The sequence below is a fragment of the Cyprinus carpio genome, chromosome B16, assembly GCF_018340385.1.
Source record: "Cyprinus carpio isolate SPL01 chromosome B16, ASM1834038v1, whole genome shotgun sequence".
Classification (NCBI taxonomy): Eukaryota; Metazoa; Chordata; class Actinopteri; order Cypriniformes; family Cyprinidae; genus Cyprinus; species Cyprinus carpio.
Window position 1 is genome coordinate 22,975,673 of NC_056612.1, and position 26,880 is coordinate 23,002,552.

Below are 26,880 nucleotides of genomic sequence, written 5' to 3' on the forward strand. Positions count from 1 at the left end.
TGAACAGCAACAGACATACAACAGGATCACAAAATCTAACAGCAGAGTTTTACCCAAATTCACTCTGCTGATGTCTGACCTCCTTGGTTTTATATAAGAAGTTTTTTTTCTTATGAGAACAGATGAAGAGACAGAAGGTTCACCAAATTGACAAGGCAGTATACGTTACCCTAAAGATGTCTAAACCTTTTATCTGTGTATTAAAATGCATTTTCATCTGATGTGAGCAGATACAGACATACACAGCATGGCCATCAAATCTGAAAGTACATTAGAGATTGCCGAAATCTGTTACTGCTCTTTATTTTCAAATGTGTCTGTTCTCTATATTCATTCACATGTCTAATCTCGTCAGGGAATTCTCTTGAGATTTTATTCCTGTGATTTATGAACACATTTAAACAGAAGATCATAATGCAGATTTTCTTTATGCATTTTTATTTCTTGATTTTGGGTAAAATATGAACTGTGAGATTATCCCTTTAAGAATAAGTCATTCAGTGAGAGGCATCAAAGAGGTCAGAGGACATCAGAAAAAGAAAAAGAATGATCAGTCAAAAATGTTTTTATATTCTGACGACATTACAGTGAATGTTAGCTGTACTTTAACGAAAGTATACTATTCAATAAAAATACAGAAAATGTGACTACTTGTACACTGAATTCAGTTGAATCCATAAAGTTTGCAGAGACCCCACAGATGCATCTCCAAAAAAGGTTATTCAAGGTACCTAAAACAGAAATAAACAAACACTTGAAATTATAAATTGACGACTAAATTTATTATAAATGAATTAAACTATCATACCTTGGAGACCCTGGAACGACTGATAGTCTCTGATATTTTCTATACAAGATTATTCAATTTTACATGTGGAATCACAACAAGCACAAACAGATGCATCGGTGTAGAGTTCCTCCCACCTGTTGGTACAGGATAAGCAAGAAGAATGAATGCGGTTTCTCTGCATTTACACACTATATTGCATATATGTGTGAAATAGGCTATAATAACTTACCTTCTCTCTATATTGTTATAGGTCCATGACTTTGCTATGGCACTTCTGTAGTGGTTTAATTATTTCGTATGTTACTTTTTCCATTTTTGCAGTTTCATACATTTTTAAAAAACAATTTCACTTTGTCCCGTTTCATTTTTTTCCCCAAATTTCATCGTCTACAATTTGCAGAAACTGTCATTAAATCCTCTGATATGTTATGGAGGATGGCTTTTAATATTAGATAATTAGAACATTTTAGATAAATATTTTGGAAATTATTATTCTCAATGCCAATAAACAGCAGGTTCTCTTTATGACCGCTTATAGGTTTTTCTTTTTTCCCCCCATGGCAGTGATTATAGAAAGGTTCAATATTCCATCCAAGAATTATATATTCCTCAAGTTATGTGCAGTCAAGACTTTTTGTAAACCCAATTTCAAACGCAACCTCACCCAATAATCCCGGGATGTAAGTGTGACCACTAGCCACGTTATCTCCTTTATATTGACACATTTAAGAATGAAAACATTACCATGTCAGTAACTTGGGGGAGTAAAAAGGCATTGAGTGAAAACCTTATAATGTTCGACTGTCTTTGGAGAAAGCGTGAGAGACTTGCTTGTCTTCTGCTGTCCTCCATACACCTGAAATTGCAGTGTTTGGTGTTAATATTTGTTCTTCTCCCCTTCAAAAGTTTATTCATGTTAATAAAAGCAGAGTGCTTCAAACCACTTCATACCCATAATTACAAATAACATTGTGTTGTGGAATAGACTTTGGGTCTCTTGATGCTGTTGCATAGCAGGAGTCAACAAAATCATCCTCGGATATATAAGCAGCATTGACTTCAAAATACATGGGTTCACCAAGCACAAAACTCCCACTTCCCTCGAGTCTTCCCCAGTGTTCTAGAGTTCACACATGATTTAATAGACCGATGGGCACCAACACCATATGAGAGGTCAAACAAAACAGGAAATTATACAGCAGGAGAGGAAAAGCTTACACACACAAAGACTAAACTTGGCCCGAAAACTTTGCGTTCAAAAATCTTGTGAAACATGTGCTCCCTCACCACAGACAGGAAGCCCATTTTGTAGGAATAATGAAATCTAGAAATTGACAAAAATGGATGTGCTGCATTTTATCTCCAAGTCCTAACTAAACATTTAAATATCACCTTACTAGGATATATTATTGGGAAATATAAAGTGTTAACTGCTAAGTATATGCATTTTATGTAAATAGTCTGCTATACTGTTACAAGCTATTAGAATTCTATCTTCCTTTTTGGGCATAGAAATAGCAGCAACTGTACTAATTTCATATTTTTGCTCAGTTTGGGCCTCTAAATAAACATAAGCTGTTTTTTCTTCAAGTAGCCAAAAAAGCCTGACGTATCAAATGCGAAAACTTATTTTGTCTAAATGTTCAGTAAATGTTTCAGTGGTGGTTTTTTTAAATCAAGCGTTCAGGTGTAAAAGCCTCTAGTGCAGACTGAAATTTTCTTCCAGAATTAGCATTTTTTAACTTTGTTTATGTTCAGTTATTTCACTTAAATGCCAATGAAAAGAACCTATTCATTGTCACTGAAGTGAAAATACTGAACCTACACAGAGGAATCTGATAAAAATGCTCATCTTAGAAGAACATTTCAAATGGCATTTAGAAGCTTTTGCATCTGAACTTTTCAAATAGATACTGTATGACTATTATTTCATAGCCTATGTTTAATTTTACAAGGTTAAATTATTCACAGTAGAAATAAAATAAAAGTACAAAAAAATAATCTACAGCTTTTCATGTCTATGCATCTGACAATATGGTGGGTTTAAAAATGTGTGTCAAACAAATATTTTGTTTTTATGTATTAAAATGCATATTTTATAAACCCCTGAAATGCACATTTATCTTACATAACTACTTACCGTTAACGAGGTATAGCAGTCATTGAGGTCGTAATGAAAATACAGAAAGTTGCAGCCCGATCTCACGGCAATTCGTACATATTTTACGAGGTGGCTAATTCGTACGACCACACTCGTACAAATTCATACGATTTTTGCCAAATCGTACGTATTTTACGAGTTGCACATTCGTATGAATTTGTACGAATTACTTACACCAAACCCCGCCCCTAAACCTACCCGTCACTGGGGTCTAGGCAAATCGTATGAAATCGTACGAGTGAGGTCGTACAAATTCGTACGAATTAGCCACCTCGTAAAATACGTACGAATTGGTCGTGAGATAGCGTTGAAAGTTCTCGTCTGAGCGCAGGTGAAATGAAGAACTTCTGAAGCCCAGCAGACTCGTATTCATGCGCACTGAGATCTTACTGTAACCACACCACGAGCATTACGCTCTGGAGACACTTGGATGAGCTGAGGGTTCAACTTGAGGAATTAGAAGCTAGTCAAACGGTTTGGTAACTTTTGGTGTCAGCGAGAGGAACTGGAGCATGCTAGAACATTGGGAAAACGTGGTATGGTCGCATAACCGCAGGGTTCTTCACAAACTCACTGTCTACTGTCTGTCCACGGCCTGAGCGCGCCTGGCATGGGCTGCATGTCACGGACTCTGCTCAGTGGATACGACATTACTATATTCTAGATGACCCCCGGTCTCATAAGTGTAAGCTCTGCTGATGTGCAGCATGCCAAGAAAGTACAAAGAACAACAAAAAGACAAACTCATGCGCTCCATGACAACAACATGTCTTAAATGTTACTTGGGGGAAGTAAATAACACGCAGCTCAGGACGCGCGCCGCTGCCACCTGTTGATTGATGACGTGACGACTACTAATTACTCCGTTAGTGATGACAGTCAGTTCTTTCGAATAGTTTATTTCAATAAACCGGATAAAATAAAATAAAATAACGTCATCACGTATTGCTGCTTATTATGTGATTTTATCAATTAATTTTTAATTGAAAAATGTTTATTTGCGGATAATAGCCATATATATATATATATATATATATATATATATATATATATATATATATATATATATATATATATATGATTTAGCTCATAAATGTATTGACTATAGACTAATATCGATTTAGATTAAACAATACTGAAATGCGTTAACTTTATTTGACTTTAACTTTACTTTCCCCCTTCTGTTCTAGATGGTTAATTAAAACGAGTTTATTTCTTATATGAGCGGACACAACTGTTTTTGTTTGTTACATGTGTGTTATTTGATTATTAAATTAACTTACTCTTCGCCTGGTCCTCGGTGCGCTCAGTTCATAGTTCACTGAGTCGGTTCGATTCGACAACCGCAAGATCCGAATCAATAAAAGTCTTAAAAAAGTTGAACTATTCATTAAAAAGATCCGAAAACAAATAAATAAATAAATAAATCGAACGCTGTTAAATGCTTCTTAAAATAAATTCAGTTTCGGGTTCCTGCATTAGGCTAAAGTTTGCTATTGTTTTAAGATTTAACACAAAATATGGTTTATAACTTTAGAAGCATGCACATTTAAGATCTTAAACAGCATTGTGGAAGCGATTGTTTTTGCAGAAAATACGAATGTTAAATAGGACTTTTTGACTGACTTGTACTAAAATTATATATATATATATATATATATATATATATATATATATATATATATATATATATATATATATATATATATATAATCATACACATTGATTCTTGCTGTGAGACCATACACTTTAACAAAATGTCTCACAGTAAGTCTAATTCATTCAAGTGATTCATAAAAGACCAGCAATACACATTTTAGGTGCAACTTCCAGTAACTTCTGACTTGCAGTACAGCCATTAAAAATTGCATCAGCCAGCTTGTGACTATAAACTATCACAGCTACCAAACCAAGAAGTTCCCAATAACATCTGAATTAGCTTTCCCTGTGGAATGGAAGCTAAAAAATCTAGCTGATCTTGTGATTATCACAATTTAAAAATAGCAAAAAATATCCCTTTAGATGCTCCTCCACTTCAACAGAGGTATTGGTTTGTGTGAGGGTTTTCAAGATTTATTGAGAGGTGACAGAGCAACAAATTGTCCCAGATACTGTCCCCCGCAACCCCTCCTTTCTATATAGATAGATATATTTCCTATACTCTTCAATAATGACTGAATAGACACAAAAATCAGTATTTTTCTTAGAAGCAGCTCGGAAACATCTGCATTTTCAAAGTTTATCAGTGCTCAGACATGTTTCTGACAGTGCATGGTGAGTGTGACATTTCTATGGTGACCAAGGTCTGCTAAACATAACAAGATTGGAGGACCTACAGAGGCAACTCTCTCTTTAATAGAGAAACCAAAACCGATGAGATCATAATACTTCAGACATTATGTTTTCATGAAGGATGGTGTTGAAAAAAATGACAAAGTAAAGAAGCCAGTGAGGCCAATTACAAGTTTTAACTGGTTATTAAGAACATAAAGGACAGCAGTCATCATCACTGATCTGAGCAGAATAAGGTAGTTTGCAGGTCCTGGCGCCTCAAAGGTGGCAGGTTCGAATCCCAGTCATTAGAATTAACCTCGAAAATGACATTTCACCCTAACATTGCTTTAACGTTAACTGGATGATGCATGGATGCTATGTACACAGATTATAATGGATGAAGATGTCATCAGTTAATTAAATATATGTTATCGGTCAGTCATACTGAATGACGCTCGCGTCCAATATGAAGTTCTCACATGATGTTTGAATTGTCATGGATTTCTACACAGTTGCATGAGGCTTGAATTTTAGCTATACATATAATAAACCTTGATCAAACTCCTATAATCCTCTTCTGTTCAATTCCGTCCAGTGGCTGACCAATAAATCGAGGCACTTGTTTAATACCATGTTGTGTGTGTTCACCATGTTTCCGTTACATAATATAAATGTCAAGCTTTTTGTCTGTTCAACCTGTACCAAGAAAGAAAGCAAACAAAAAAAACCTGTACAGAAAAAGCAAACAAAAAAACAGCAGAAAACAGATTTTTCTTTTTTTTTTCTTTTTTCCTTGTTAAATAGTAATAAATACATGAGATGCAGTGGTTTATTTTTCATTTTTCTGAAGCAGGAGGGTTAAAAAGTTCTCATTTTTATTTATTTATTTATTCATTTATTTATTTATCTGTCTGTTTTCTTTAGCAGCAATCCGAACATGGTTGAGAGTGGAGATAGCAGCCGAGAGAGAAGTAGTTCACTTTTTTGACTTGATGGCAAACAGCACTCACAGAGTGTTGTGAAGGAGGAAGGGGAGGAGGGGGAGAATAAAGACAAAATGAGAGGCAGGAAATGAAGTCAGAGTGGGAGGGGCCGGAGTCAGGAGGGCGTGACAGTGTCCCTTCGAACCGAAGTATTCCGCCCTCCTGCTAAATCTCGCCCAAGACTCTTCCTTCCAACAGAAACATGGGGTAAGTATGAAAATAAAGAGAGAGAGAGAGAGAGAGCGAGCTACAGCAAGATTTGGCTTAGCATATCCAGAGTTAATACAAATGTGTTAACGCTTTCAAAGTTTTCTGTCAAAAACAAAGAGAGTTAGAAAAGAGAGAAAGAGAGAGAGAGCGAGAGAGAAACCAAAGTAAGAAAGAGGGGTGAGAGAGTCTAGTGAGATGGTGAAGAAGAAGAAGAAGGCAGACTATTTTTTGAAACGAACAACAGGGAAGCATTTTGGTTTTCCTTCTGGCAAAATGTTTTGATGTTTTTCAAGACTTTCCTGTATCACTTCCTCCTTTATGTGAAGTCGAGTTACGTTCCCCCTCTCCTCGTGAAAGCGGCTCATGGTTCAGCCTCCTCCTCTAGTTGTTAGTTGGTGTTGCTCACTGTGTGGCGACTAAAAACAGTTTCTGTCATTTGCTTTATTTCATTCGTAGGATTTGTTTCATAGTTTGAGATATATAAGCCAGTGTGTCAAGCGAGATAAAGACTGGAAACATTAAAAAAAAAGTAACAAAAATGTGTTTGTGTATGTCTTGCCTGTGTGTTTGTTAATATGTGTGTGGGTTATGCTCAACGAGAAAAAAAGCAACCAAAAACAACAAAATGAAGCCAAGAAAGAAAAAACCTCAAACCCAGTTTCATGAGTATCATGTCTGACAAAAAAAACAAAAAAAACAACAACAACAACTGTATAAATAAAACATTGAATAAATAAACCCACCTCTCAATTTAGATCTCTTTCTAACCCCTCTCCTGTCTCTCTCCTTGTGTAGTGATTCTTAATAAATTAAAAATATACAAATACGGCAAAACCTCAGGAAAAAAACAAAACAAAACAAACCAAAAATAAAAAAGCATAAGGTACTCTCTCCCGCTGCTGTCGTGTTGACAAAAACATTCAATTTTTTTCAACCTAAAACTCTCCTCTCCTCGCCTCAATAGAAATCTCTCGCTGCAAACCTGTCCTGAAATCACATAAAATCAAATAACAATATAAGAATGGTAAAAACAAACGTTCTGAAACCTTCTGTTGCGACTACTTCGCCTGCCGCCCTTCTCCTTCGATGAAAGAAAAACAAACGAACAGAAAAATAACGATAAAAATAGTTTCAAATCCCTCCCTTGACCTTCTCCCCATGCAAAACCAAAACAACAAAACGGAAAAACGAAACCGACTGTCTGATATTTCACAAGTTTTTCTCTGCGATTCTGTTACGTGTGGCAGCGCGCGCATGTATGTGTGTCGTACGTTTACTACGTGTCGCGCGTGTGTGTACGTGTCGCGCTTTTGTCACTGTAATGTTGTCGTTAAAATTTTCGTATGGCTTTTGGAATTTGTTCAAGATTTATCAAGAGTTGGCTGCACTCTGACCGCTCCCGCTGCCGCACACTGCCATCATGGCGGACTCCTCGGAGTCCGGCCGCCCCCCAGCTCCCCCGACTCCCCTGGGCGGAGGCCCCCCGGTGAGCATCCCCCCCACTCCGACGCTTCCCTGCGGCGGGTTGTTATTGTTGTTGCTGCCGGCGTAGCACGGAGGGATGTATCCCAAACCGGAGGCAGCGACCATGCTGTCCTGGGAGGCTGGGGCCTGGGGCAACTGTTGCTGGGAAGCGGAAGGGGGCTGCTGGGGGGCCATGACTGTCCTAGTCCGAAAGGCAGAGAGGCCCAGGTGGAGGTTGGATGAGCCGTACTGACTGGAGTCCAAGCTCGACGGGGGCGGCTGCATGATGGAAGACTGACCCAGGTGGTGGTGGTGGGTGAGGCTGAGCTCGATGCTGTCCTGCATCTGCGGGGAGGAGACAGGCATCAGCGCCTGGCCCTGCTGGCCCTGCGAGGCCTGGCCCTGCGGCTGGTTCTGCTGCTGCTGCTGTTGTCGGAGCTGTCTGCCGTTGCTGTGGTGGCTGCCGTAGATGGGGTGGGGATGGTGAGGCTCCATCATGCCCCCTATGTTGCCCAGGAAGTGGCGCGAGTGCTGCGTGGCCGCCGGCTTGTGCAACAGCAGCTGTGGGTAGGAGGAGTCGCTGCCGCTGTTGGACAGCTGACCCATGCTGCTGTCCCCTCCTGGCCAGATGCGCAACTGCTGTTGAGACGGAGCCTGGAGAGAGAAGAGGCGATCAACATGAGTCGTTTCGGCATGTTACCGAGGAGCTTTGTGGTGCTCTGCAACGATTGCTTACTTGTGGGCTCTGCATCTCATAGTCCGTGTGAGTGACTGCACTGTTGTAGTACCGGTTGCTGTACCGGTAGTTTCGGTTGTCATTGGAAGAACCGCTAGATCCACCTGGATTGGGAGCAAGGACAAAGAGCTGATGTAAAAAGAGTTTTCTTCTTTCACTATCCCTAAGTAACAGGTTTAAGGTGTGATCACACTACACTTTTCGTTCCATTGACTCCATTTGTTTCATTCATATGTATGCATATACAGGAGATAGGAAACGCAAGATTATATGAATTTGTGTTCCAAAGTTCAAGTCTGGTGAATTTGTATCACATGAAGACGTGTGACCAAAAGAAGACTGATACGTCACAGCGTGACCTCTTAGCTGAATTTAAAGAACATAAACTTTAAATTTGCAGCATTGCAGCAAACTGGAGTAGATTGCATATTTTTACATTTTGGATGTTTTAGGGGTGTAACAATACACTCATAACACGATTCAGTTTGATACAGGACACTGATCTCAAGATATTCTGAACATACAAAAAAAGTTAAAATGTTTTTTTTTTTTTTATAAATAGTTGAAAAAAAAAAAAAAATTCTTACACATATGGTATATACATTATATATACATATACACATCAGTTAATAAAAAGTACTGCTTATAAAAATGCTGAAATTGGTATTATATCAGGAATTGACATGAATAGTCCTTTTCCCCCGTGCACAGAAAATTCATGATTCTGACTAAATATTTACACATACTTAGTCCCAGACTACATACATTTACAAAATTGCAAATTATGTATTTCATTTTTAATTTATAAACAATAATTACTAAACATGGAAGATCAAATGTGCGACCTCCTGAGATTACATATCTGATGCAAAATGAAATATTTCTACATATGATTTTGGCTGAACCATACGCAATACATATCATCGCATATCATTGCATTTTTGTATTGCAATATATTGTGACAATTTATTGTTACACCCCATTATACGTTTTTAAAAAAGATGCCACAGTGTGTGACATTGCCACGTTCGTAGAAATTTAGCGTGCTCAAACTCTAGTGTGACCGCTGCATTCCACACACTTACCAGAGCTGGAGACGGAGCTAGTGGTGGAGGTGGAGTGGCTGTGGTCCATGGCAGGGCTGGTGGAGGTGGAGCTGCTGGTGTTGGTGCCCTCATCTGTCGTCTTCTTGAAGAAGTTGTGCTGCAGAGCGTAAAAGGGCGTGATGCGCGTCTTGGGATCATAGTCCAGCATGCGCAGGATCAGGTCCTTGAACTTCAGGTAGTCGCAGGGTGCGTGACCCTGTTCTCCAGCTCGCCTCCCCCCTGGACCTCCCGTCTCCACCCCCAGGATCTCGTGCAGTCGTCGCGTGGCAGGTGGTTTATATTCCTGGAGGGACAAATCAACACAGAGGAAGGGAAGAGAATGAGGTACATATGTGTAGCATTTAGTGCAGATAACAGTTCAAATATTAGTCTAGAAACATATTACAGTAGTGACAACCAATTTAAGGATTAAGAAATACATAAATCTATTAATATTATTACTTTAATACTATAAAGTCAACATGAAATGGCATTTGCAACCCACTTCGGAGCGAAACTTTTATGAAATATTTATTGGTAAAAAGTAGTGTTCAGCTTGATTTTCATCCACTGGGAAGTGACGTGAACATGAAAAGCATGTTCCACATTTTTAATGAAAGTTACATACCGAAATGGAGTATGATGTGAATGCAAGTTTGTTAACGTTAACATTCACCAGCATTAGACTACCATGTTAGCTAAAAAAAAAATCGTAGCAGTACATACATTCTTAAAACATTTTTCCTCTCCTCTCATTAATAGACCGAACACACATGTGTATTGCAATTTTGATTTCATGTTGACTTTAATAGGAAACTAATCAGTCTCAGAAATCATAACTGAATGCAGGTGAAGGGGGGCTGAAAGTGAGAGATGTTTGTGGTTTTGTGGGTATAACGACGGTTGCACAGGAGCTCTCAGTGTCGTGCAGGGTTCAACAATGAGACTTTCTGAAAGAACTTCAGTTGAAAGAACTACACACCATCACAAATCTCCATAACTTCCAGCTATTACTACATCTTTACAGCACAAAATGTTCAACTAATGTATTATTATAGTAAGCACACTTTCTTTTTCTTCCTTAAATATTAATATAATCATTTTTGTGAGAAAATTTTTGTGTTGAAGCCAATGAGATTGTTTGGACAAGTAAAGAAACTTGAAAATGAAGAAAATGAAAACCCTTTTTGTTGAACCCTGTCATAAACAAAGTACTGGCCCTTTGACTCTGACACTAATCTGTGCAATTAATGGTCCATAAATACTATGAAAAGACTTAAATGTTCCAGCACCTCCACTGTAAAAGAGTACAAAGTTTTCAAATGTTTTAACCTTTTTCTCTATTGTACACACGGAAGCACAAAATGCGTACTGCTGGAGCATTTGAGGTGAGTCTCTGGATGAGCTGGCAGTAAGTGCCAGGCATTAATCCTGAAAAACAAAGTGTATTAGGACCTCATCCAGACTTTTACCCTCCACCTGCTATCACCTTTGCATCTTAATCTGCGGGCGTACACACACACACTTTCTACAGTCTTAACCTGAAGCTACTTTCACTTATCTTCACTGGAATCAGGGTCATTCTAGCTCCTGGCTGCACTCACTTAACCTGTGACCCAATGCGTGTCACTGACTAGACTAAGAGCTGCTAACAGGTAACAGGTAGGGCTCTACCAATGCAATATATACATATCAATATATACTGATTCTTTTCATGCAACATTATATCTATACTTTAAATCTTTACATTGTTATTTTAGCAGCACTTTACAATAAGGCTCCATTTGTTAACATGCAAGTTAACTAACACAAATTAACTTTTTATTAACATTAACAAAGATTAATAAAGGTAAAATATTATTAACAAATGGGACCTCATTATAAAGCCTTGCTTTTTTATTTACACTATCATTCAATCGGTCTGGGTCAGATTTTTTTGAATGTATTTTATGTGCACCAAGGCTGCACTTATATTATCACAATTTTAAATTACTATTTTCTCTGTTGATATATTTCAAAATGCAATTTAGTATAATTTTCAGCAGCCATTACTCCAGTCTTCAGTGTCACATGATCCTTTAGAAATTATTCTTCTATACTTATTTGGTGCTCAAGAAACATTTCTATTATCAATGTTGAAAAATTGTTGTGTTGCTTAGTATTTCTGTGGAAAATAATATATTTTTTTTTCCAGGATTTTTTAAATAATAAAAAGCTCAATAAAACAGGATTTTTGTAATCAAAATCTTTTGTACTTCCACTCTCACAAGTATTATTTTTTCTTTTTTTTCCACAAAAAATTTATACTGACCCCAAAATTTTAAACGGTAGTGTTTGGCCAAAAGTATCTGGACACCCAATCCTGTACTTAATGTACTTAATGTGGACTAGGTGGTCCAGTTTTCTAGGATTATATTCTGTTATTGTTTGCAGTTGTATATAATATTTAAAAAAAACGGGTTTCCACATATTTTTGGCCTTTTATTTTACATATTTTGATGTATACTGTACTATAAGAACAACTAACATGCCTGTTTCTACCTAGCATCTTAGAGACAGACTGTGGATGGCTGTGAAAATGATTGTGGTGATGGCAATGATGAGGTGAACAGATGCTGTAGGTGGGGGTCTTGATTGACCTCGTGCCTCGGCAGGTCAGCGGAGAGAGGAGGAGGTTCACTAGTACACATTAGCCTTGCTTCAATTTCATCCCCAACCTTTTTTTCCACCCTCTCCACCCTCCTCCATTTTAGCCCCAGTTTTCTCTCTTCCCCTCTCCTGATGATAAGGTGAGCGTCGGTGCGGAGCAGGTGACGGTGAGGGAGGGGGTCTTTGGGAGGTGGGCAAAGGTTAAGTAGAAGCAGAGTTTTACTCACGGAGGCTGAAGGATAAAGTACCTTCTTAATGTCCTTGTTCTTCTTGACGGTCCACAGGCCGTCGGACAGCTTGTCGAAGTACTTGCGTGCTTTAGGGGCCTGATCCAGCATATGGTTGGGCGGGACCCCCAGCACCTCCACTATTTTATTCATCTGGTCCACCTGAGAAAGATACAGTACAGCGTTAGAGCAAGATACAAATTAAATAATATATAAATAAAATCAAATAAAAAATTCAAAATACCACTAAAATAACATACAAACAAAAAATGAAAACAATTTCAAAAACATTAAAGGGATAGTTCACCCAAAAATGAAAATGATGTCATTAATTATTCACAGTCATGTTGTTCCAAACACGTAAGACCTTTATTCATCTTCAAAACACAAATTTTGATATTTTTGATGAAATCATGGAAGAGAAGAAATTGTTGAATTAAGTCATTGTTATTTTTTTTCTTTGCGCACAAAAAGCATACTCGTAGCTTTATAACATTAAGGTTGAACCACTGATGTCACATGGACTATTTTAACAATGTCCTTACTACCTTTCTGGTCCTTGAATGTTTTAGTTGCGTTGTTGTCTACGCAAGGTTAGAAAGCTCTTGGATTGCAACAAAAATATCTTAATTTGTGTTCTGAAGATGAACGAAGGTCTAATTAATGACAGAATTTTCATTTTTGGGTGAGCTATCCCTTTAAGAAGTTGATTAAAGGGCGTATGCACAGGATCTTGTGTCCAGACCAGTATTCATTTCATTTTACATTTTAATTTCAGATTATTATTTTCAAGTAACTAAACCTGGCTCTCGCCACAAACAGCCACAAAAAAAAATAAGAAAAAAAAAAAAATTAAGAAAAAAAAATTCATTAAATAAAATATAAATTTAATAAATAAAAATTAATTTTAATTATTTAAATTTTTTTTTTGTACTTCACCTTATTTAGTTTTTTAGGTTTTACATCTAATATTCATATTTAATTTCAGCTTTTGTTCAATTACTGAAAACGATGTAATGGACCAATCGGAGTAAGTTGGAGCATCTCCCGTTTTGAATATTCACAGTCTTTAAAATAATTATAATATTTTAATAATGCATAAATGCTGACAAGGCTGAGAATAATAAAATGTCTTATATCCTGTTTGTATGCCTGTTAAAGTGCAATTCTTACAAGTGGATGAACATCAAAAAAAGACGTACATAGTACGTCACAAAGCTTTGCACAGTCATTGCGTGACTAATCCCTGAGCCGTACCTCATTGGAGCCGCTGAAGAGCGGTTCGCCCGTGTGCATCTCCACCAGGATACAGCCCAGGGACCACATGTCTATAGCCAGGTCATACGGCATGCCCAGCAACACCTCAGGAGAGCGGTAAAACCGACTCTGGATGTACTGGTAAATCTAATACAGAAAGAAGACAGTAATAAATGACATGCACAAACAAAGCATGCACAAGTTTCTAACAAGCAGACTGAGCTCTCATAGTGACTATTGAGTACATTTACACTTTTCTCCACTATGGGGCAGTAAAAATTACAAGTTAAAAAGGGTGCAGCACTGCTACTAGGAATCTCAAGCAGTAAAATCCATTTCAGCTGTGGGAAAGTCCTCTAGAATGTGCTCTGAATGCACATCCCATCAACTAAGACCACTGCGTTTTCTTCTCTCTTACAGAGGCATTTAACCATTAAATGTTCACCACTGCATGTCAATTTTGTTAGTTTATATGCAAGTTCACTAATTACTATTGGGTGTGACCTCATATATGCCTGCCGTTAACAAACAACGACTCCGACAGGCCTGAGACGCCATCTCACCCTCTGTCCTAGCTGGCAGGAACTGCCAAAGTCCACAATCTTGATGGCACTGCGCTTGGGATTGCAAAGGAGGATGTTCTCAGGCTTGAGGTCGCAGTGGATGATGCTGAGCTCGGGCGTGGCCAGGAAGAGCAGCGCCGTGCACAGCTGCTGAGCGAACTTGCGCGTCAGGTTGAGCGAGACGCCGCGGAAGTTGGTGTTACGCAGGAGGTCGTACAGGTTGTAGGAGAGAAGCTCGAACACCAGGCACAGGTGGTTACGGAACATGAAGTGCCTCTTTAAGTGGACTGAAGAAACGAAAAGAAGAAAAAGAAGATGTATTAGGGTGGCTGCTTGGTAGCAGTCGGCAAAAGGCAGTTCGTAGCAAATCAACTAGATATCCATGAGATCCAGATCATTCATTATACTTTGCTTTCTATCTGTGAAATAGACTCATGTACTACTTTTAGTCTTGTTTACTTATTGCTTTGTGGTGGGAGGAAATTCTCTTGCCATTAGGTCAGGGTTTTACTACAGAGGACTAAAAGTAGAGTAACAGCTGCTTATGTTCATATTCTTGTGTCTGGTTTTTACCTATGTAGTACTTCATCTCAGTGTCGTGTTTGTTCATGAGCTCAAGAAGCCGCAGCTCAATCTGGGCCTGGTTCAGGAAGGCTTTCTTGTTCTTGATGATCTTGATGGCCACCCACTCCTGCTCGTGGTGGTCATAGGCTTTCACCACCTGCACACATAGGACAGTAAATGACAGTATCAACATATTTCATGTGTAAAATTGAACATTTCAAAAATGCATCTGAGTGTCTGTAAACAGAGCTTTAAATTCTTCACATTCGCTGTAAAAAATCCTTATTCTGCCATTTATTAAACCTTTAGAGTCTGTAGTGTGGTCTGCTTATAATAATGTATTAATCAAGAACACCAAGCAGCTTACATTATTTTCATAATTTCATTATTCTGACACTCAAAATCTAATGTAACGAAACATCACCAGGGCTTACATTTATCAGATTTGGAGGAGCATATTAAAAAATATTGTTATACAGGAACCATCATCAGTTTTCCACCAAAAAGTCCTGAGAGATGAATTTGACTTATTTCACTAATGAATATTAAAATAATGAAAATAATGATACTTCAAAATTGTATTAAAATATTATCATACTTGAACTGACTGTGTGAATGTAAAAAAGTAACTGATGGCACAGCTAAAACCAAAAAAGTAGATCCAGATCTGCTTTCAAATCCAGATACAACGCAAAATAGAGTCACACTTAGTTCACTTCTGGGTCAAGTTAGTTTGGAGACAAAACAACACTTGGTAGTTTGCAGTTTTTAATGCACCCTACTGAACATGAGCACCATTGTTTCGATTTGATTTCATGCCTGTATTCTTTTAGACTTTATATCTAAGTAGCAGAAATGAGATATCTGACCAAATCGTGCAGCCTTAGCCAATTCTATTCTCATCTTTAGAGTTATGCTAACCTGTCCGAAGGAGCCCTTGCCAATAAGCGAGTCGATCTCGTAGCGGTCCAGCCACTTCTCCCCGTTCTTCACAATGTAGTCATAGTTGTCGTCGTCGTAGCCGTCGTTGTACACCTTGCGCTCTTTTTTGGTGCTTGAGTCCTCGGGGGGAACCTGCTGGGCTCGCCGTTTCTTCTTCGTGTAATATACCTGGAAAGCAAGAAAAAGACATTGCAAAAAAATATTTGCACCTCTGTTGCTACTTCGCTAATCACTGGAGAGTTTGTATGACTTCTCTTATTGTGAGTGTAAATATGAAAAGGCCTGCTGGCTCACCTCATTGATGTGCTTGTATGTCTTGATGAGATCGACTGAGAGTTTTCGTAGCGGGGCACTGGCGGGATCTCGAAAACTCGGGGGAATCCTCCTCTGCAGGATGGTCATATCTGACAGCACCTAGGAAAAAAAAAAGTGACAAGAGACAACTGTAAGAAAAAAGAAGGGGCAACTGAGGAACCACCATAACAAAAACCTCAAGGTTAGAGAACATACATAAATACATATATATATATATATATATATATATATATATATATGACAAAAAAATTTTTTTTACAATTAATTTAATACCTAAAAATATATAATAAATACATGAATAAAAACTAAATGATAACAAGTAAGCCTATAGAATCTTTAGAATGTAAATTCAAGTGTGCAAAGTTCATTAATAAAATATTGCAATAAAAAGCAGCAGATTATTTATCTTCCCTATGAACTCTACATGAAAACTGTAACAAGGGATTCTCCAACCTACATGCAATAGTGATGCAATAGCTAATGACGTCAATATGGATGTATACATAGACCAATAATGAAACTTTGTAGAATATAAGAACCTGACCTGGTTAAACAACCCATTACTCTACCTCAGGCAGATAGACAAACTCAAATACATAATGTGATCAAACTGTGGACTGCAGGCCAGTAACAGACAATTTTATTGAAATAAAACCATATACTGCCTTCTGCAGTCACTTGTTGTAATGTCTATGCAATGCTTTAGTAGTCAAACACAATAATGTCATCTTCATTTGAGGCCTTTCTCAGTAAGTTTTTAAACACAGTGTATGCACTTGCAATCAATTTATTAATCACCATGTAATTGTATTTATTTATTCGACTGCAATTTTTAAATAAAATATAGTGAGGGACAAGTCACAAAAGCATATTTTTTTGTTACTATGACTGTTGATATCCAACCACACAATGACAATGACGTTTTGCATATGGGTTATATCATAGAATTTAATTGCAAGGAAGCATGTTTATGATACCTGCTGCTGGTCGGCCATGGAGTGGATGTTACCGAAGGAGGGGTGGCTGTGCTGGCTCGACATGGTTGGCTCAGCGGGGGAGAAGCCCAAGGCGGCAGGCTGGCAGAGGGTAGAGGAGGGGGGCTTGCATCCTGAGCTGCTTCCACCTTCATAGAGAAAAGGGAAAAAAACGAGAGAGGTTTCAGAAGACACATTGCTAAAGTGCCTCACACACTCCAAGCAAATACTGACATGGGTGTGGGGAGAACCACTGCACTGCAGGGGGAAGTAGAAATATGAACACACATCCTCACACACACATACACACAAACCATATTGGAAGTCAAACTGAAGGCATTTTCGCAGTCTCCACCTAAGAGATCTTTGAAATCTCCTATTATAGGATGGAATAGTGATAAGAATGAATGATCGCTTTTCCTCTCAAGAAGCTCCAGTTCATTTTGGCTGAGAAATAACAGCTCCGTTCCTCAGGTCAGCATGACAAGCCTGCGTTGGAGGTGGGAATACACTGCTATACCTTCAAAGACCTGGGAATGGTTTCCAAATCTGAATAATTCTCTCAACTTTCTGAGCAGCATGTGTTTTTCCGACAGCTATGGGCGGACAATATGCAAACGCCAGAAAATCATTGTACTGTATGTCACTGCCAACCTGGTGGAACAAAGAAAAACTGCTGTATGACATTGCACACCAAAATCTCTGTGGATGATGGGAGTGACTGGGAGGCAAGCAGAGCTATCCATGGTCCTGTGCTGCCACTCGTTGGCCAAGAATATGCTGCAGCTATTACTTTTTAAATAAAGGCTGCACATGAGGCTGCCTGCTATAGTGCTGTCCTCAAATTACAGATGAATCATGGCGAAAACGTCCTTTTTCAACTCCAAAATCCAAAGAAAATAAGATATATTTTGTATATTTTTATTTTGCTGGTCCACAATGCATTTTCAGCTTTGTTTAAAGCATTATTTTCATAATAATTAACCATAATTTCCTTTGTAATGTGCCTGGACATTTTACTTTTTATTAGCATAATACTGTATGTCTGTGTATATTATATATATATATATATATATATATATATATATATATATACATATATACACATACATACACACACACACACACACACACACACCCGGGGCCTATATACAGTAAAATAATATATATAAATAATCTACATTGTATTATATTAAATAATTTTAACATTTTATTTTAAACAGCAGTACAATGAATAGCTTATTATAATGGGGAATCAATACTTTAAGTAATACTATATGTATAGCAATTTATGTAACAAGAATGAGAGTTGTTAGCATGAAATACATTAGATTTTTTGCTTAGTTGTCAGGAAAATAATATCACAATCCAAAATGTAAAATCTTAAAACAGGCCTAATTGTCTATTTGCAAAACACGGTTTCTAATTTTTATAACCTAGACATTTTCTAGCCTGGTTTTGTGTGATTCACCCTTATAAACTAATATCGAGCCCCCAACCAAGAAATCTAAAACCAGAGCATAAAACCTGTGTATATGAACTTCATATATTAAGAAGAAACCTTTCACAATGTAGGCCAGAGAAGTTTTTGGAGCTAGTTATGTGTACAGAAAACCAAGGGACTAACAGAGCAATAAACTACAGGCTTATAAAGAATTAATGCTGTCCCAAATTTCATGAACCTAAATTTTAACTGCAGGATGTGATTTTTTTTTTTGCACACAATAATCCACTAGCACATTGAACATTCATAATGCACAAAGGAAGTAACGGACATCCCGGGAAAGAGGCGAGAATGTGCCGACTCCAAGAGTACAGTAATTAAGAAAGATTGCTGAGTGCGGAAGCAGGGACGTGAACGTCTAACGGGGGGATATGAAATGGATGAGATATTCCACAGCGAATGCTTTTATTGCTGCTTTCAGGGACTGACAGGTGAGGAGTAATGGGGGGTGAAATTTATCAATGACACATTACAACTTGAAATAGCTGGCCGATCAATGGCCGTAGCTTAAACAAAGTGCAAAACGACACATCTGACCACCATCAATCCCAGGGAGTGACGGCAAGCATTGCTGTTACATGCCCATAGGAGGAGTCCCAGCACCAACTCACTGATAGGAAACCTGCCTGGATATACATATGTGACTCATCTCCAACTGCTTTCTATTTGCTAAGACCCTGTTGCAAACGACAAGACAACTCAATCAATGTCCAGTGTTGCAAAACATTTTCAATTCATCTAACAAAACGACTCGTGCAACAAAAACCCACACAAAGATCTCTTTAAAAAAAAAAAAGACTTTTATAACACCCTTCAAAAATACACTCTTGTTTATTTCAGTTAATTTCCTCCTCCTCATTTTAAGAGGGAAACGATGACTAAAAGAGTGCGACCTACTGAGCACCAGGAAAAATGTCACACTGTGCCTTTAAATGCTGAAATGATCACATTGAGAACTTCCTGAGTGTGACACCCCCCTTCCTCCGCTCTGATTCGCAGAGGCCCCCTCCCTCTCTCCTTCCCGATTGGCTGCTGGTATCCAAGGGCTGGGCGGCGAGGTCTCTATAAATAAACCTGGTAGCTTGTGCTGTATCAGCAACCCTTCCCACAATGCCGCTCTCGCCCTCCCTTTCCCTGCCTGTTACCTCTCTTCTTTTCCCCCCTTCTCGCTCTCAATCTACGCTGATCTGGCCGATAAACGCCATCCCCGAAGGTAGCGAATATTAATAAAATATAACAGGACACATGCTACTCTATAGACACACAGGTGCCTGGGTAGAATTTATTGTCACATACGCAAGTGTCACATCGCAGCAGTTAAATATATCAGGTGGTGTATGAAGTAATCATCCACTGCAATTAACCATGCAAAGACCCCCCCCTTCACCAACTCATTCCACATCCCCACAGCTGACCAAACACAGCTGCCAGCTGCCAATCACAGTGTCGCAATAGCAACAGACCAGCCTACTCCCTGTCTCTAAGGCACAGGAAGGGGATGGTTGTGTGTGCATGCGAACAGCTGAACAGCCCTCCCCATCACTCCCACTTCACCCTTCCCATGTCCGTACTGACCCCCTATCTTATTCCCTGTTAGGGTAATGGGAACGCTGGTGCTACTGAGCCAAAGATGGACACACCATGATTGGCATGAAGGGAAAAGAGGACAGGGAGCAAACTCGGGTTATTATCTGCAACTTATCTGAAAAAAAAGAAAAACATGTTAAACGGCCACCGTAAATGGTGACTCGAGAGGCTTCATAATTCCTTTGCATCATAAAATCAAGTATCCAATGCAGAAGGGAAAACTTGACCTTAGTATGAAGCAACAAGTTGGAGTTGCTTGAGAGCGGAAAAAGGACACTGTAGACATACAGTACATAGAGGTGAATAAGGCGAGGATGTGTGCGTCACATCATGCCCCCTGTCTAATAAGCGCTTGCATGCCCACCGATGGCAGGGTTACATGGATGTCATGCCCCACATTAGAGGACTTCAGGTTTCAGAAGCTCTGAAACTCTGCTAAACAATACTATGGGTAGTTGCGAGCAGGTATGGGATCTCCTATCTCACCAGAACCTGAAAGAATTAATGTGCGGTCACATTTTGCGGGCAAAAAATCTTTTGTCAGTACTGCAGAACTCACATAAAAGTCACTTTCAATCCAAGCAGTTTTCTGTTGGTCAACGTGGTAAATTTGTTTGACCAACTTGACCATTCGCAATATCTTTCGCCCTCAAGTGAGGTTTCCAGTCAAGTGGGTTCCTATTGAAATGACTGTATTTCGCCCACAAATATTCACCAAACAATGTTAAATGTGACTGCAACTTTAGAAAATTAGACAGACATTACTGACTAGGCCATATTTCCCAACATTCAATGGGATAGTTTGCAATCTCTTTCATATGTGCAAACAACTGTCATTTAAAGATTATCATCAGTTCCCACCACTACATTTAATTGGAAAAAAACATGGGAGGAAGGGACATGCATGCATCGTTTGCACTGGGGGTCATACTTAAGTCTTTCCAAAATCAAGTTTGATGAAAGATTATTTATTTTAGGACTGAATGATCTCGTGCCGCCTCCCAGAAGCTCCCACCGGTCATCTCCACTTCTGATTCTCAGAACTCCCTTTTTTGCAAGAGGACACCTCATCCTCAGTGGGGCTTCTGCAAAACTTTCAACCTTTCCACTAAGTTCAGCACCTCTCAGAGAGTGTTATGCGATATAACCCCGTCCAACCTTTCCTTGGCGGCCAAATCCCAAACAGTAACATGGAATACTTTAAACAGTCAGGCCCCCATAGCTGAGTCAGACTCCACACTATTAATAAAAAGCCATCTGGGTGGACGCCTCATATAGTGACACTAGTAAACTGAGAGCTCACACAGGGCATTAAAAATAAAATAAAATAAATCCCCCGCCTCAAAATACATCATTAGCTATAGATGTACGACCACTGTCCACAGCAACAGCCAACACTAAAACAAGCAAATTACTGTCTGAACGTTGGTATCCAACCAATGCTGATATGGGTTTTTCAATTGCTTCTAAATTCACTAAAAACATCTGGCTGACAGTAGTCTAAATTTTTGGCCAATCAGAGATGGTTATCATCTAAATGTGATCTGAAAATAGTCTAAAAATAAAAAATAGTAATATAGGAAAGGCTATTATATGAGTCAACCACTAAAAAAGTTGCCATTTGTCGGCGCCAATTGCCTCATGGGCAGCGCGGCAACATATAGTGCCATTGGGCTGTCCCGAGTTCGAATCCCGGCTTGAGGATCTTCCTGATCCCACCCCCTCTCTCTCTTACTTTGCTTCCTGTCATCTCTACACTGTCCTATCATAATAAAAGGCAAAAGCACCAACAATAAATCTTCAAAAAAAAGTTACCATTTCTTGCTATAACCATTAAGTTTTAAGTCCGCTTGTCGAAAACAGATGCACGCTGACTGCTGTCATGCACAATGCTGAATCTCCACCCCTCTTTATCCTTGAGTTTTAAACACAAGCCGCGGGACTCTAAGGAGCTTACGTGCTGATCTCTCGGTGAGACTGCACCTTCACAGCTCAAGGCGACTGCGAGCTCACGTTAACACCAGACTGGCTAATCTAAAGTGACCAGCACTAATCAAGCGCCCCTTGAGTAAAGAGCCACTTGCTCCAGTGGAGGTGGATGTTGACACAGAGCGAGGAGTGTAGGCCTATTCACGTTGTTTACTTTCTTTCTTGGAAAGAGCACAACAAGGATGATGTGAGAGTGAGTCAGGAGACACAAATACAGACAGAACGAGAAATGTGAATACCTGAACAAAAGTGTATGTGAGCATTGAGAAATGGGGAAATTGGAAAATATCATTAGGAAAAGATGCTTCAATGTTTAATGTTTTGCCTTTGATGAAGCTGAGCTGGTGGTAGTGGTGTGTGTGGGGGGGATAGATGGTGGATGGATGGGGTAGGATTGCCACTCTGGACCTGCAGGTACACTGTGTGTGCATCTGGTGAACAATAACATGTTTTTGTTCTGATTCAGGCCCACCGTTAATCCAGCAGGAGGCGGGGAGATGAAAAACCAATGAGCATGAAGGGCATTTGTCACTTTTTCCTCTGAATATGTGAAACAACAGATTTTATCGGCACACAAAGATGAAAACTATAGGCAGATATTTTTCCACAATGGCTTGTGCACTAACATAGATGAATTTACTGAGACTAGAATAAGAGGAGCATAGAAGATAATTATTTGTGGTTATAATTAAGCCACAAAAAAGTAAGTTTGTATTGCAAACTAAATGCTCGGAGGATGTCTGGAAAAGTAACTTCACTGATCTGAAGCAAGTATATACTGTTAGAACCAAAAGAAATCAATTTATCATTTGACTTAAAAATACAGTTTCTTCATTGGCATCTTTGGTTCCATGAAGAACCTTTAAAATGCATGGAACATTTCCATTCCAAAAAAGGTTCTTTATAGTGTAAAAAGATTCTTTAGACTTGTAATTTTATTTAAATTATGAAAAATTGTTCTTTTAAGGACTGTTCACCAAAAAATTCTACTGGTTCTTCTAAGACATCGCCTTTTAGGCAAAAACCCCTTTAAGGAAACCTTTATTTTTAAGAGTGCAAATGTTATAACATCAGGAAAAAACTCCTATATCAATATGCTATATCATCAGCAACATCTTATATTCTGTGTTAAATGAACTTTATATTTACCCAAAAGACAATAATTATGGATTTCTGTGGATTTCATGTGGCAAAATCGTGCGTTTCACCTTTAGACTGAAAGCCTGTGAGCAAACAAACATGAAAGGCAGTGTGAAAGGGGCAAAGGGCAAGGAGTGGACGCGTTGTTTGTATGAATGCTGTGACTGTCGTTCTCTCTTTCACAGTCCAAACTCCATGCACCTTGATTCGGGGCTGTGATTCTCTGCTGATATGATGTCTTCAGACGCCCTATGAGCTCTTTTCTTTGTCTCATATAGGTGTATCCACAGAACAGAATTATTGAACCCAAATGGCTTACTTGCAGGTATATCTATCTTTAAAAGAGTTACTCAGGCTTCTGAAAGGCAGTTATACACACAGTGCTTGACACGCCAGACTGGGGTGGGGGGACAGAAATAGCAACAGGAGAAAAGTCTGCCGGATACACAGATAAAAATAAAAATTTAAAGCAGAAAATGCAAAAACATACTAATCATTCAAACGATTCTGTTACTGCTCATCCCAAAATCCTTTAACCATTGCATCAACAATAACATATATGAACAATCATCCAATTGGAAGGAGGCTGAGGTTAAAGTTGAGACAGCAAAATGCCTGACAGTGTACAACTCTATATATTTAGTCTCTAGCAAGAATACTGTGCAACAAGAGTTTGAATTTTCATTGCAAACTTTGGACTTTTTGGACTCTTGTTTTCGAGTCATTTAGTGCAAAACGGTTTATCACTATCATAACAAGACTCAAAAGCTGTCAAATGACCGGTTTATGGATGGTTCATGACATCAACTTTGTGCCCAAAGTGAAAATGGACATTGGAGTTTGAAGCTAAATCCAGATTTGTGTGGTGTGGGGTTAGTACTTTGCAGCGTCTGTAGATTACTTGTTTGGAAACTTTCTTGAAATGGGCCAATTAAGCAATTATATCGTAACTGCATTAAGCAGCTTAATGCTTGACGGATAATTGAGTCCTTTAATTCCAATCCTGAACTGACAGAGAATGGGAGGGATGACAAATAATGAAGGTTGGGCTAAACAAGCCTATGTCTAACAAACAAGCTGCTACTGTACATTGGTATATAACCAAACAAAGAGCTGATGATCACTGCACTTTCCTCCAAAAATTAGGGATGCTCCGAATGTTCGGCATCCGAAATTGTTTGGCCGAAAATAGCGAAAAAGAAAAAAGACTGAATAAATTGTACCGAACAATGATGTGACGTGATCAAATAATCATTTTTTAATTAGATAATCAGTGTCGGCAGTGTGAAGGTATTTAAAAGTGTCAGAGAAAGACGCTAAAATCATTACAAGCACCGACAGCAAGAGACCGTTAAATACTGCAACCCATTTCTCCAATTTTTGGTTACTCGTCAGCTGCTCAGTTACATTTTTAAAATAAAATAAGTAATACAATGATAATAATTACAACAACTTTAATACATTTATTATAGTCACACATAATGTTCAATTCTCTTCTGCTCAGCAAGGCTGCATTTATTTGTACAGTAAAAAATACATGCCTGCTTCAAGAAGGAGGTCTCAAAAACAGCCCAAAAATTATATTTTACTAACTTATTAATTTTAAGTAAATTGTGCTTTGGTGTAATGTCTGCTAGAATGTTAAAAATGTTCATTGTTAAAGGGGTCATATGATGTTGCTAAAAAGAACAATATTTTGTGTATTAGGTGTAATGAAATGTATTTATGCAGGTTATGGTTCAAAAAACATCATTTTCCACATACTGTACATTATTGTTTCTCCTCTATGCCCCGCCTTTCTGAAACGTGTTGTTTTTTTTACAAAGCTCATTGGTCTGAAAAGCGAGGTGTGCTCTGAATGGCCTGTATTATTGTTATGATTGGCCGAATGCCTAAAGCGTGTGACGGAAATGTTAAACCCCTCACCATACTGTGATGCGTGTCCTGGTCAGAACACCGGCGTGACAAGACAATAACAATAAAACTCATTACAAATGAGGCATTTGTTGCATCCAGTGGGGACCTAATTACAGATTATAATTACTTATTCTGTGTTTTTACGTGTTGCATTGCATCACGCTGCGTAAACATAAAACCACGTCTGCATTTGTGATCGGAGAAATGACAAACAGCAAGAGCTACTCTACACCAGCGGTTCTCAATTCCAGTCCTCTCGCCCCCACCCAGCTCTGCATATTTTGCAGGTCTCTCTTTGTTAACACACCTGATTCAGACAATCAGCTCGTTAGAAGTGAGCTCCATGCATAAACTGTGTTCCCATTGTCATGGTCCCTACACACAGTGCTCATTGCTCCCTACTCCCTGAGCAGGGGAAATCGGTTGAAGTTTACTTCACTTTGGAAAATTCATTCACGGATTTGCGCTGCGCAACGTCTTCACACACGGACAAGTGTGACATCATATACCTCTGTAAATAAATACAATTTAAATTCATGTCTCGCACACTTCAATGAACTTTGAATGGAACACTGACAATACATTCGCTTCGAACTGGAATCATTGTGGAATATCCTATGATTGCCACTTCGCAGGGCACTTACATTCAAGTATAACAAACGTCTGAAGCCAATAGAGAAACATACAAAACGTGCAGAGCAGGGGGGCGTGAGGACTGGAACTGAGAACCGCTACATTATACCGCTCAAAACTCGCGTTTGAATCATCAGTGGCAAATCCTTTACATATGTAAAGGTACTTACAGTCTGTGAGTCAGAACAGCCAGCATTGTAGTCTTCTCGCCCATGATCAGGAAACAGTCCTCCATAAAATGTGCTGCACACATCTGAATATTTGGGTTGAGCTGCTCTGTAACAGTGTTGGAAATACAACTTAACCACTGATTTCTAGTTGTGTCCTCTTTTGGAAGGCCAAACAAAGTAATTCTGCTTTCACAGCAAAACAGCATCTCCACGACATGGCGCCTGCGGCAACAGCGAGAATCAAAGGTTTCGCCTTCTTTCTTTTCATTAACATTTGGGCGGTGTTATGCAAATCTTCCCACACTGTGACGTAGACATGTGGAGCCGTGTTTAAACGAGGCGTTTCAGGGGGGCGTGGACGAGTCTAAACTTTTATAAAGAATATATCTTTGGGTTTGAGACTTTACTCTTTGCAACTTTACAGATCTTCTTTATGCACCAAGAGCTTGTAACACTCCAAAGAGAAAGGAAAACTTGAAATCGTATGATATGACCCCTTTAAGTAAATATTTAACTTTTAGTTTTGTAATTGATTTTTTTCTTTGAAAAGCTAGACAAAACAGTAAAAAGCCAGTTTGGCTGTTTAATTTATGCAATTGTGAAAAAAATTGGCAAAACATATTGAAAAAAACATTTTCAGTATTCGCCCTTCAGCCCAGTGTTTCATTTTGTTCGGCTTCGGCCAAGAATTTTCATTTCTGTGCATCGCTACCAAAAATATTCTGAACCACTGTACCACTGCCATC

At 38.8% G+C, this 26,880-nt stretch overlaps 1 protein-coding gene and 1 long non-coding RNA gene across 5 annotated transcripts in view; both read right to left on the bottom strand.

The window, feature by feature from the left end:
* Window positions 1-302: 302 nt before the first annotated feature.
* On the bottom strand, window positions 303-2,982 carry LOC122140027. Its single transcript, XR_006156751.1, has 5 exons — window positions 2,931-2,982; window positions 1,535-1,646; window positions 1,020-1,064; window positions 809-924; window positions 303-731 (listed from the first exon to the last, which is right to left on the bottom strand). It is a non-coding gene; the product is annotated as an uncharacterized LOC122140027 (long non-coding RNA).
* A 3,101-nt stretch (window positions 2,983-6,083) lies between these two features.
* LOC109064510 (dual specificity tyrosine-phosphorylation-regulated kinase 1B-like) overlaps window positions 6,084-26,880 on the bottom strand; it is a 45,631-nt gene continuing 24,834 nt past the window's right edge. For 3 of the 4 annotated variants that reach the window (XM_042741526.1, XM_042741527.1, XM_042741524.1), the window contains exons 2-11: window positions 17,198-17,343; window positions 16,200-16,319; window positions 15,885-16,073; window positions 14,973-15,120; window positions 14,400-14,686; window positions 13,837-13,983; window positions 12,580-12,741; window positions 9,704-10,007; window positions 8,619-8,722; window positions 6,084-8,536 (exon numbers count right to left, since the gene is read on the bottom strand). In XM_042741526.1, the coding sequence (XP_042597460.1) occupies window positions 7,790-8,536; window positions 8,619-8,722; window positions 9,704-10,007; window positions 12,580-12,741; window positions 13,837-13,983; window positions 14,400-14,686; window positions 14,973-15,120; window positions 15,885-16,073; window positions 16,200-16,319; window positions 17,198-17,343 (2,354 nt within the window). In that variant the 3' untranslated portion in view covers window positions 6,084-7,789. The remainder of the gene's footprint in view (window positions 8,537-8,618; window positions 8,723-9,703; window positions 10,008-12,579; window positions 12,742-13,836; window positions 13,984-14,399; window positions 14,687-14,972; window positions 15,121-15,884; window positions 16,074-16,199; window positions 16,320-17,197; window positions 17,344-26,880) is intronic. The other variant, XM_042741525.1, reaches the window with a different exon arrangement.